The sequence below is a fragment of the Meleagris gallopavo genome, chromosome Z (genome assembly GCF_905368555.1).
Source record: "Meleagris gallopavo chromosome Z, MGAL_WU_HG_1.1, whole genome shotgun sequence".
NCBI classification, from domain to species: domain Eukaryota; kingdom Metazoa; phylum Chordata; class Aves; order Galliformes; family Phasianidae; genus Meleagris; species Meleagris gallopavo.
In genome coordinates this window covers 24,428,848-24,439,864 of record NC_139435.1, presented here as the reverse complement: position 1 = coordinate 24,439,864, position 11,017 = coordinate 24,428,848, and the positions used below count along the sequence as shown (strand labels likewise).

General features: G+C 38.9%; 2 protein-coding genes across 4 annotated transcripts in view; one reads left to right on the top strand and one right to left on the bottom strand.

The window, feature by feature from the left end:
* Positions 1-100: 100 nt before the first annotated feature.
* On the top strand, positions 101-4,169 carry NSA2 (NSA2 ribosome biogenesis factor). Its single transcript, XM_085213651.1, has 6 exons — positions 101-260; positions 486-673; positions 1,294-1,444; positions 1,794-1,973; positions 3,098-3,290; positions 3,915-4,169. Exons 1-6 carry the CDS (start codon positions 258-260, stop codon positions 3,980-3,982), a joined length of 783 nt encoding a protein of 260 aa, XP_085069777.1. The 5' UTR covers positions 101-257; the 3' UTR covers positions 3,983-4,169.
* A 2,306-nt stretch (positions 4,170-6,475) lies between these two features.
* Positions 6,476-11,017, bottom strand: part of FAM169A (family with sequence similarity 169 member A) — a 38,229-nt gene continuing 33,687 nt past the window's right edge. For all 3 annotated transcript variants that reach the window (XM_085213645.1, XM_085213642.1, XM_085213646.1), the window contains one exon: positions 6,476-10,818. In XM_085213645.1, coding sequence (XP_085069771.1) covers positions 10,249-10,818 — 570 coding nt within the window. In that variant the 3' untranslated portion in view covers positions 6,476-10,248. The remainder of the gene's footprint in view (positions 10,819-11,017) is intronic.

Genomic DNA, 11,017 nt, shown 5'->3' with positions numbered 1-11,017 from the left:
CTTCCTCACTCCCACCGCCGGCTGACAGGCACAGGCGGGCGAACAGCCACTCCGGCCTTTTCTGTTCGTTTCGCCCCTTTCTTGCCCCACCGAGCCGGGTCGCAGACCCTTTGGCAGAGCAGGGTGCCGCCCGTCTTCAAGACGGAACCAAAGCGCCGCAGGGCGCGTTTCCACCCGGGACGGCCTGAAGAAGGGACGGCCCTTTTCGCTGCGCAAGGGCGAGCGGCGTGGAGTGAGCGGGACGTGCGGCCGCCGCCATGGTGGGGCCGGGGGACGGGGGACGGGGACAGGGACAGGGACAGGAGGACGGGGGACGGAGGACGGGGGACGGAGGACGGAGGACGGGGACGGGGACGGAGGACGGGGGACGGAGGACGGAGGACGGGGACGGGGACGGAGGCGGCCCCGCTGTCCCGTGCGGATGGGGTGCTCTCCGGTCTCGTCCAGTGGCGTGAGGCACTGAACGCGCTGTCCTGTGCCCACAGCCGCAGAACGAGCACATCGAGCTGCACCGCAAGCGGTACGGCTACCGGCTGGACTACCATGAGAGAAAGAGGAAGAAGGAAGGGCGCGAGGCTCACGAGCGCTCCAGGAAGGCCAAGAAGATGATTGGGCTGAAGGCCAAGCTGTACCACAAGCAGCGGCATGCCGAGAAGATCCAGATGAAGAAGACGTGAGTAGCGCTGTCCTGGCATTGTGCTTCTGCACGGCGTCTGCGGGATTGAGACTGCCACAAAGGCCTGGCTGTCAGCTGTGTGGCACCTTTTACTTCTTACATCTTGCTTAATGCTGTTACAGAGTGCTTAAGACACTTCTGATGTCCTCTCTTCTCAGTGCCTTTTTTATTTTTTATTTTTTACCATTGCAATGAACACTCTTCCTAAAAGCATTCCTTAGTACATGCATTAATTAGTAATAGCAATTGCAATAACGTAATTGTGGCAGAATACAAAAACACTTTATTGGCTTTCAATCTAATGGCAGTATGACTACAGAATAGGCTTGGCTTTGTCTGTTAGGCCCTTTGCTTTAAGGCAGTTCCTTGGTAAGTGTCTTGTATTACAGTCTGAACAAACTGACAGGCTTCAGAGGGCTTTAATCTGCCAGCTGTTGTGTTAAGAGAAACTATTGGCTTCCTATGAAAAGTACTTGGGCTCTGTTCCTTAAATGTAAACTCTGTTCTTCCTTTAAAGAATATTTTGAATAGGCACAACCTAAGCTATTGTATCTCAAAACTTGCTTCTTTTCTGTTCTTAATATTGTGTTGCTGTTGCTGTTTGTTTCTCCTTGAAGAATTAAGATGCATGAGAAGAGAAATACAAAGGAAAAGAATGAGGAAAAAACACCTAAAGGAGCTGTACCAGCATATCTGCTGGACAGAGAGGGCCAGTCCCGGGCTAAGGTTCTCTCTAACATGATCAAACAGAAACGAAAAGAAAAAGCTGTAAGTAGCTGGATTAAAATTCAGATACTTAGTATTTCCTGTGGTGATGATCACTGTGTTATTGATGCTTAAGTGGCATCCAGCTTACAAGCAAGGTCTGATTATTGATCTTGTACAAAAGGTAAAACTTTGCATAGCATAGCCGCCTTGAGCAAAGTAAGCATATGCAAAGTCTTGATTTCCATAAGCTTAAATGCTAATTAAAATAAGTAGCTATTATAAGTAGCTATTAGTTGCATAAAACACATGGTTTACAGCTACTCTGATTAGTTAAATTTTATTTTATACTTTGACTATCCTGTTTCATTTAGAAATGGCACATACCTAATAACAGTTGTGTTTCCTATAGGGGAAATGGGAGGTTCCTTTGCCAAAGGTCCGAGCGCAGGGAGAAACAGAAGTTTTAAAGGTGATTCGTACAGGAAAGAGAAAGAAGAAGGCCTGGAAGAGAATGGTTACGAAAGTTTGTTTTGTTGGAGATGGCTTTACTAGGAAACCTCCTAAGTATGAACGATTCATTCGACCAATGGTAATGTTCTTGAAACTTTCAGATACTTTGGTAGTAATTATTTTAACTGTTTGGGGTTTGGCAAAGAATCACACAGAATGGCTTTGGATGGAAGGGACCTTAAAGACCATCTGGAAAGCTAGATGAAGTAGAATGAAGTTTCATCTAGGAACTTCTTCTATGACAATGCACTTGATTACTACTGACTTAGAAAATTCGTATTACTTTCCTTTCTGAAATCTGAACTTAGACTAGCTGGAGGTACCCCTGCAGTCTCTGTCTGCATTGGAATATTTACATCCAGACTCCCATAACTGAGATGACATTAATAAGTTAAAGCCATAAGTTCTCAAATTAGCATGGGAAGATCTTCAGCAGAAGCACTTCAAAAGCTTCTTTCTTTTTCAAGCTACTAGGATTCTGTCAGCTGCAGGGGCTAACCTGTCAGACTCAAGTACTCCCTCCTTCTGATTTGTTAGCTAAGCTGAATGCACAGTAGTGGTGACAGTATGCAAAGTAGCTGTTGTATCTGCCTGGCCTTTTCTTCCACAAATACAAGTAACAGTGTACAGGCCTTAGCAGTCTAGCAGCACAGAAGAAAAATCAGATTCATTATGACAGTGTAGTTTATTTATATAAATACTGAGTAGAAGCCTTGGATAGATTTTATTGACACACAAAGTGATATTGTATTTAGCGATAAAGTCCCCATTACAGTGTACAGCTACCTAGACAGAAAGAGGTGTAATAGATGAGTGTTTAATTGTTCACAATACATGAAAAGCATTTTCAGGTTTACAAGTATGAAGGAAAAAAATTAAGTCTAAAAACTGGTAATGCTTTACAATGAACACCTCACTTCTTCATGAAATGCACTTTATTTGTGGAAGCGATTGTTGTTTTATTACTGTTAAAGAAACTGCATTCTGAAACTAGCTGTTTAAAAAAAAAAGTACCTAACTTCGTCATTAATCACGTTCTTAACAAGCCTTCTATAGTAAGCAAATTACTTTCTGTGTTCTGACTTGTTTTGTTCTTCCCGGTTTCATAAAATGCATAAACCTGAGGATGTAATGCTAGAAGTGTTAAATTAGCTGTGAGGACTTGAAGTATATACTAATGTTTTCTAACACCTTGTGCTACAGGGCTTACGTTTCAAGAAGGCACATGTGACACATCCTGAACTTAAAGCTACTTTTTGCCTGCCTATCCTTGGTGTAAAAAAGAATCCTTCTTCTCCTTTGTATACAAGTTTGGGTGTAATTACCAAAGGTACTGTCATTGAAGTGAATGTGAGTGAACTGGGCCTCGTGACACAAGGGGGCAAAGTTATTTGGGGTAAGTACTTTATCTAGTAGCAGCACTTCAGAACAAGTTTTAAGTCTTTATTGCCTGAGTGTATTGAGAAGCCCACGTCTTGTAAAGTGTAATAATTTATCCCTGTTGAGTTTTGGTTGTAGCAGGGGCAACTCCGGGACAGCTTTGAAAAGTTTTAATCTTAGGCTTTCAGTTCACACTTTGAACATCAAATTAGGTGAAGATCAGAAAAAGGACTTGCAGGACATAAGCAATCATATCAAGCAGTATTACAAGGCTGTTAAGATTTATCCATGTGAATTATGAATGATTATGCCATGTTTTCAGTGAAAGTCATGTGCACAAACATCTTCATCGAATCTGAGTAACTTGTTTTAACAATGAGGCTGACTTGGACTATGACAGAACCTATGATTTTTATGAATTCCTCGAGGTTCTGTGTATGTTATAAAGACAGCGTGAGCAAGATATTTTGAGAACTGAAGTTTGCAGCTGATCAGAAAGCTGATGAGCTGCATTAGATTTGTAGTGCATTCAATTTTGAAACAGGAATTCCTTCCACTTCCAAGGGGCCTTGTGGATTAAATTTTCAAAATGGAAGAATTGTAATTTACTATATAACTTTTAATTTCCTTTTCTCTTTAGGAAAATATGCACAAGTAACAAACAATCCAGAAAATGATGGCTGTATTAATGCAGTTCTGCTTGTTTGATACTACACACTGGACACTGCCTTCTACAAAATCAGTGGAGTTTCAACAACTTTGGAAGATCTCTGGAACCTTCAACCAGTCAGGCATGCTGACCCCTTAAGTGTGCCAGAAAAGACTGTTCAGATTTTTATACTTAAAATCTGTTTCTTTATCTAACCACTGTCCAAATAAAGAGATTCAATTTTTATGTTTTGCTACTATGTTACGGATTTGATCTTACTCTTCGTGATTCTAGAGCAGCAGTCAAGCGGCTTAGATTATTTTCTGTAAATATTTAGCTCACATCCCTAGTGACAGGAAGTACAGCCATTATCTCCTGCGATGGTTTACTGTAAAGCTGAAGTTATGGAGATACGTAAGAACTTGCAGCCTGCTGCTGGGAATGCAGTTGGGGTGTGGAAGAATGCAGTCTTGCTGCAGACTGACATTAGAAATTTAACTCTCAGTTTGGTATTTGCCCTGGAGAAGGATGGGTTTGGATCACAAATGCTATGTGAGTGTGCAGGAAGGGAATCACAGAATGGCTTGGGACCTCAAGGATTACTGGGTTGCAACCCCCCTGCCCCAGGCAAGGTTGCCAGCCACTAGATCAGATACTAGATTAGGTTGCCCAACACCCCATGCAGCCCAATCTTGGAACAGCTCCAGGGATAGGGCATCTACAGCTTCTCTGGGCAGCCTGTACCAGTGCCTCACCACCTACTCAGTGAAAGACTTCTCCCTGACACCTAATCTAAATCTTCCCTCCTTTAGTTTAAAACTAAAACATTCTCCTTTGTCCTGTCGCTATCGGCCTGTGTAGAAAGTTGATTTCCCTCCTGTTTGTAATATTCCTTTAAATATCAGAAGGCAGTAATGTGAGAGTGGCACAACAGTACTGATATTACAATTCACCACAGCAATCTTGGGTGCTTTTAAGAAACATTACAGTGAAACTGAAGTCGCAAGCATCAGTTGGTAGTGTATATTTAGCTTCCATCTTCAAAATACAGGAAACAAAAACTGCTTTTACACTGACTTCTTCCAGACAAGAATTTTGTGGTAAATAAACTAGGCACCATCTATCACTACAAACACACACTGATATACACACCATTTATTCCTATTTTTACAGAGTACTTCAGTTCAAGCAGAGGAGCTTTTAAGCACAAATTTGAAGTAAAATCCTTAATTTTTTCCAGTTTATGAGAACCCTCTTATTCCGACAACATTGTAAGAGGGGACTTTCAAACAAAGCTCAAGGTTCTTCAGAAGCCAAATAGTGAGAAGTCTGGGGGGTTGTTTTTAAACACAAAAGAGGCAGCTACTTGCACCTGTCATGCCTGCAACAAGCTACAGGAATAAGCAGAGTATCAGATGATGGCAGATAAAATTTGAAAGAACCTGCCGAAACTGTCTAAGCCTCCTACTTAAATCAGAGTCAACTATAGTGGTCTGAGGACCATGTTCAGACAGGTTTTAACTATCTCTAGGGATGGTGACTTGCGATGGGCAATGAGATCCAGTGTTTGACCACCCTGAGTGTTTATAAGTTAGGAAGTTTAATGGAATTTTTTCAGTTTGTAGCCACTGCTTCTCGTTCTGTGATTCTGATTCTGTGATTCTGTTACTGAGCTCCACTAAGAATCTGGTTCCATCTTTATGCCCTCAGAGCAGGTATTTGTACAGAAGGGAAAGATGTCTGCTGCCCCAGCCTCAGACCTTTTAACTAAACTCTCAGCCTCATGTACAAGCGATGCTCCAATCATGTTCATGACCGTAACAGCATTTCCAGATCAGGAACTCTAGCCAGGAGCCTCCTGCTTCTGCACGTTCTGTGATTTCTCTTACACCATCTTACAAAAGCAGTACTTTAACTGTTTCCCTCTCTTACAGGCTACTTTGTTAGTTTACCAGTTTGCCTTAGACTGGACTCTGTACTGTAACTGACTATGGTTCTTGTCTATTTCTGCAATGGTAAGTGATTCAAAACTAAAAGCAGGTCACAAGCTAGTAAGTAATTTGCTTGGGGAGAGGGCATTTTGTCAAAATGTTACATTACCTTTTAATGCATTTTAATAACATGAATAAACTCAGCTGCCTCAAGAGCACTACTATATTTTGTGTTGTAAATACATGACTTGTTGGCTGAGTAATACAATTATTGCAAATAAAATTACATTTTAAACACTATACAGAGTTGATAAGATCATAGTACTGCAGGATGATGGGAACTGCAAAATGCATACAGTAAACATACTTAAAAAGCTGTAGAATAGGCTGCTTCGTAAGATGCATAAGTTAATACGGTTTTTTTTTTTTTTTTTTTTAAAGTACAGGAATTCTTTTTCAATGAATATGCTTACAGCATTTAAAGCTCTTCGGTAGCAGACAGATTGCAAGATAATAGATTGCAAAATACCACCTAATGTAACTACACTGTTTTGTTCTAGTGAATTAAACCACTTTAAAAGATGCCTCCTGCATAGCAGAAAGGAATCAAATACTTAAAAATAAATCACAAAATAAGTTTTATTACTTTTTCAAAACATTTCCAAAGCAGTCAAGACAATACAAAGAAAGGAAAATTCAGAACGCACTAACTAGCTCTAAGTACAGTACTCTAGAACAGCATCACATTTTTCATAGGATTTATAAACACTAGTTTAAAAAACATCTAACACCACATTCATGAAAATAAATATAGAAGTATATCCCCATGGTAATATCTTTTAACGGTCACTCGAGGAAAGGATGAAACTTAGGCCTATTTATTGCTGTTTTCATCCCAGTAGTGTTGATAAGTTCTAAATGATCGATTTGATTACTGACACCCACAAATGAAATGGAAAAGAAGTACACCAACAAACAAAGTATGACCTATTTAAAGCAAATTTAAACCAAATTGGAATAAATACATATTTTTATGTAAAGGGCTATGGAACATAAGAATGGCAAACAAGAATTCTGCAAGAAATGAAGAAACCATAAAAAACCATGAGAGACAAAGCAAGTTCTATTGAAAATTAAGCAGCAGTACAAGAGAAACGTTTTAACAAGTGATGCATTCAAACACAAAACCATTTACTATTTAAGTGTGAGGTTGAAATCACAAATAAAGATTCTTTAAACTCCATTCCCAGGCTAAATAAAGCTCAAAATAATACTGCTCGCTTTCACCATACACATCTAGTTCTCAGCATACCGTAACAGTATCTGGTACAAACAAATGAACTTGATGTTTTAATCATTGGTTGCTGGTGTGGTAAGATCTTAAATTCTTTAGCAATTCAAGTCAGACAGTGAACCGACAAAAGAAAAACTGTCAAGGCATAAAACAGTTTTTCCCAAGGTAAAACATTTCAGTCGATACTGCTGTCAGATAAGTTTCCTTGCTTCAATGTAACGAAAGGTATAGATTATTAAACTACTGTTCCAACTGGACAATCATCACAACAATACAAACTATTATTTAAATCAGTAGTTTGGTCTGGCTACTCAATATTTACTGCAAGACAACTGATGCCCAAGAAATTATTAGAGAAACAAACTCCACTCTAGCTCGAAGTACTCCTGTGATCACAGTTAAGAACTATTTCTAGATTTCAAGACCATACTGCTTATTAGAACTGCTAATTGCACCATGACTGCCCACAATAGGTAGATAACAATCAGGCCATTAGCTACTATCTCAGGTACCCCAAACAAACAGAGCTAGCTACCCAAGAGTACACCCAAAGACATGAATTTTAGCTCAGTATTTCAAAACTTTCTGGAATTTGATCAGATACCTGACTGTTTTCAGCAGAAACCAAGACTGACCTCATTTAATAATTCTGTTTTCCCTGCATTCAATACATAAATGTCCAAAGAATAAGATACTAATTGAAACTAGTTCCAACTTAGCCACGAAAAGAAATATCAGAAGTTAAATAACCTTCTCACAACGGGTTTTCCATCCTTACAGGGAAAACCAAATGACAAACATATGCATAAAAAAAAATCCATCTAAGGGAAATAAGTGGCTCCCAGTTGTTTGTGAACAACAGAATTCTTGAATGTGAATATATTTGTACCAATTGAAGTATTTAACAGATTAGTACGTAGTAAAGTTTGCTCTAGCAAACACAAAATGAATGACTAAAAACTGCATACAAAGAGCATTTTTTAAACTATCAGGTTCATCCTTAGCAATGTAACAGATGTGTGCTTTGTATGTATTTTTGTTGTTGTTGTTGTTGTTGTTTTTCTACAGTAACTTTGCATTATAAGACAAATCATACTATCGGTAACAAGTTTTGTTCCATATGCTATATAAAAAATGTTTAATTAGTTTTAGGAATTCTTAAGGTTCACTTGAATGTGTTTACAAACAACCATAAGAGATCTTGAACATTTGTCAGTTGCAGTGTTCATAAGTAGTAACTGCACGTTGACAGGGAGTTACAACCATGCTCAACATCCAACAAACTCAGTTATCTTATCCACTCTGAACTCTGAAGTTTGAATCAAAAATTTGTGTAATACATGTGTCTAATAAAAACAAAAGCAACACCTCCCACATAAGCCTTTTTTTTAACAGATTAAAAATAGGATTGTACTTCAACAGGTGAAATAAATAATAAGAGTACATCTTAGCTAAAACACTTTATAAATAGGCTTAAACTATAGGCATAAAATAGATTCTTACTTCAGCTTCATGGAGGGATAAAAATTAAGACAGCACTGCAACTATTCAAGCGAAGCCTAATATCAATTTTCAGAAGCCCAGCACTTCCAAGTCACAGTAGGAGACTAGTTTATTAATCTAAGATTAGATAGCACGGCAAATAGCCGTGTGATTTCATGTTACTAGAACCACTGTTCTTTCTTATTCCTTACTTTTCAGCTCTTTACAAGAGGAATTTCACTTACTGATATAAACATATTGCAAATTAAGGAGTAACTCAATGTAAAGCTGACAAATTATATTAAATATATACTTTGCTAGGAGAATTTCTGAAAATAAATATGCATAATAGCCTGTTTGTATTTCTGCTTGTATATAGCAAGGTTTAGTTCCTGTTTTTAGTAAGATCTATGAACTGGGAATCGTCTAGAAATTACAATCAATTTACAAAAAGGAAGTGGGAATCACAAATATTTGCAACAATCTCCTGATAACACCTAAAGGCATAGAAGTTTGGAAAAAAAAAAAAAAAAAAAAAAAAAGCATTCGCTGAAACATCCACTAATACTTTGACACTAATAAATGTCACAATCACCTGAAATTTCAGAGTTCACAGGAGTCACATACCTGGCAGTTACAACATTTTAACAGCATCAGCTAATTATCCGGAAAACACAAAGCACCACTTCCAATCAGACCAATACTAGATCAAAAATTGTCTTGTCCCATAACATAACAAGTAAGCAAGTATCCATTCAGCACATGCAAGTAGTTAGGAAGGCTGTTCAAACAATTTCGTAAGTGTACTGGAGCCCTCACTCCATACATTCTGGGAAAACTCACACTTAATAAGACATTCACTTCGGAAGCTACAGATATAGTTTACTGTGCACACAACTCTAAACTCTAAACTTTATTTCAGGTGTGTGCTATGGTAGATGCTGCGCTGCTTTTGTTACTGGTAACTCAGCTGTTTCAAGTGATTAGCAAATCAAATTTGCTAGTTTGGAGTCAGAAGCAGAGCCATTCTCTCCAGTTTGACTCAATGAAGGATAGATGCTCCATTATGCTGTTTTGATCTACAGAGTTATAACTTCTTGTATATTTTGAGACCTAGAATTACAATCTGGCATTCTTCTAATCTCATCTGAAAAAGCCTGTGGGGAGTTAACAAGAAGAGAGGAGGGATGTTTCTTGTTCTCTACTGCGGAGAGATGCAGAACACTCGAATGTTTTAAATTCTTTTAAAATAATTTGTGATGAATGGCCTCATGAAATTCTATGAAAATTTTAGTAACTTTAACAAAGCCAGAATTTCACACTTCATTTTTCCTTCCAAGACTGACACCTGAAATATGCAAACTGTTCCTTTGCTAGCACAACTTTATTTAGCATGTATGCTTTATAAAAGAAGGAGACGAGCTGCTTATTTTCATACTCTGAAGAAGATCAATGTCTACTGGTTAAAAATTTAAGAAATCTTGAGCAAAGGTGATGAATCTCAAAAGGAAGTCCAACCCAGTATTTATTTTGAATGTCTGTGTCCTATATGTTTCAGTTACACCCTAGTGTTTTACATAAGTTTTTTTTGTACAAATAGATGAATTAACAACTTATTTTAAGCCGGCTTTCCTTTTTTCTTGGGTGGACCTTTGTAACCTTTGGCCTTTCTCCGCAAGTTTCTCCGATCCACAACGGGCACCTCAATTTCTGCTTCCTCAGAGCTGCTGTCAGCCGCCCGCTCTGATGTCTGCGTGTACTGCTCTGTCTGCGTGTACTGCTCTGTCTGCTCAGAAGACTCCTCCAAGTGCTCTTCTGTCTGGTTCTTCTGTCCTTCCTGTCCAGAAGGCTGCTGAAAAGAAACACTCTCCAGTTCAACCACTATCAAGGAGCTCTGACCCAAAGCAACAGAAGCCTCCTGTGAGTTCTGCTCTGCTTCCTCATTTTGATCTTCCACTGAGGAAGCTGGTTTGCGTGCCACGCTTTCAGAATCAGCTTCTTTAACTGCTTCACTTTTGGTAGAGTTTGGTAGCCCATTGTTTGAGACTTCTTCCTTTGATGTTAAAGCATTTACATTTTCAGTGGATGATTTTTTTTCTTCAGATTCTTGCTTGTCTTCCTCAATGCCCTTCTTCTCCACCATTGCACTTTCTTCAGTCAGTACTTCTGAATCATTTGCATTTAAAACCTGAGGGTGTCCAAAACAAAGGGATTATTAATTTAAGATAGAAGAGGATGAACAACTTTTAACCTCAGCTAGCAACTACAAAGGATATTTTGGCATTCAACAGTTCCCATTAATGCATATACAGTCAATTAACCAACCCTCTCCTCCTCATTGCACAAAACTATTTTGTGAACTGAATTTGATATCCAGAGTACCCCAC

Excerpts from the sequence above, each read along its gene's own strand:
- NSA2 (XM_085213651.1), top strand. Across the intron at positions 674-1,293 it reads AAGATCCAGATGAAGAAGAC|AATTAAGATGCATGAGAAGA; the intron begins GTGAGTAGCGCT and ends TTCTCCTTGAAG. Across the intron at positions 1,445-1,793 it reads AGAAACGAAAAGAAAAAGCT|GGGAAATGGGAGGTTCCTTT; the intron begins GTAAGTAGCTGG and ends TGTTTCCTATAG.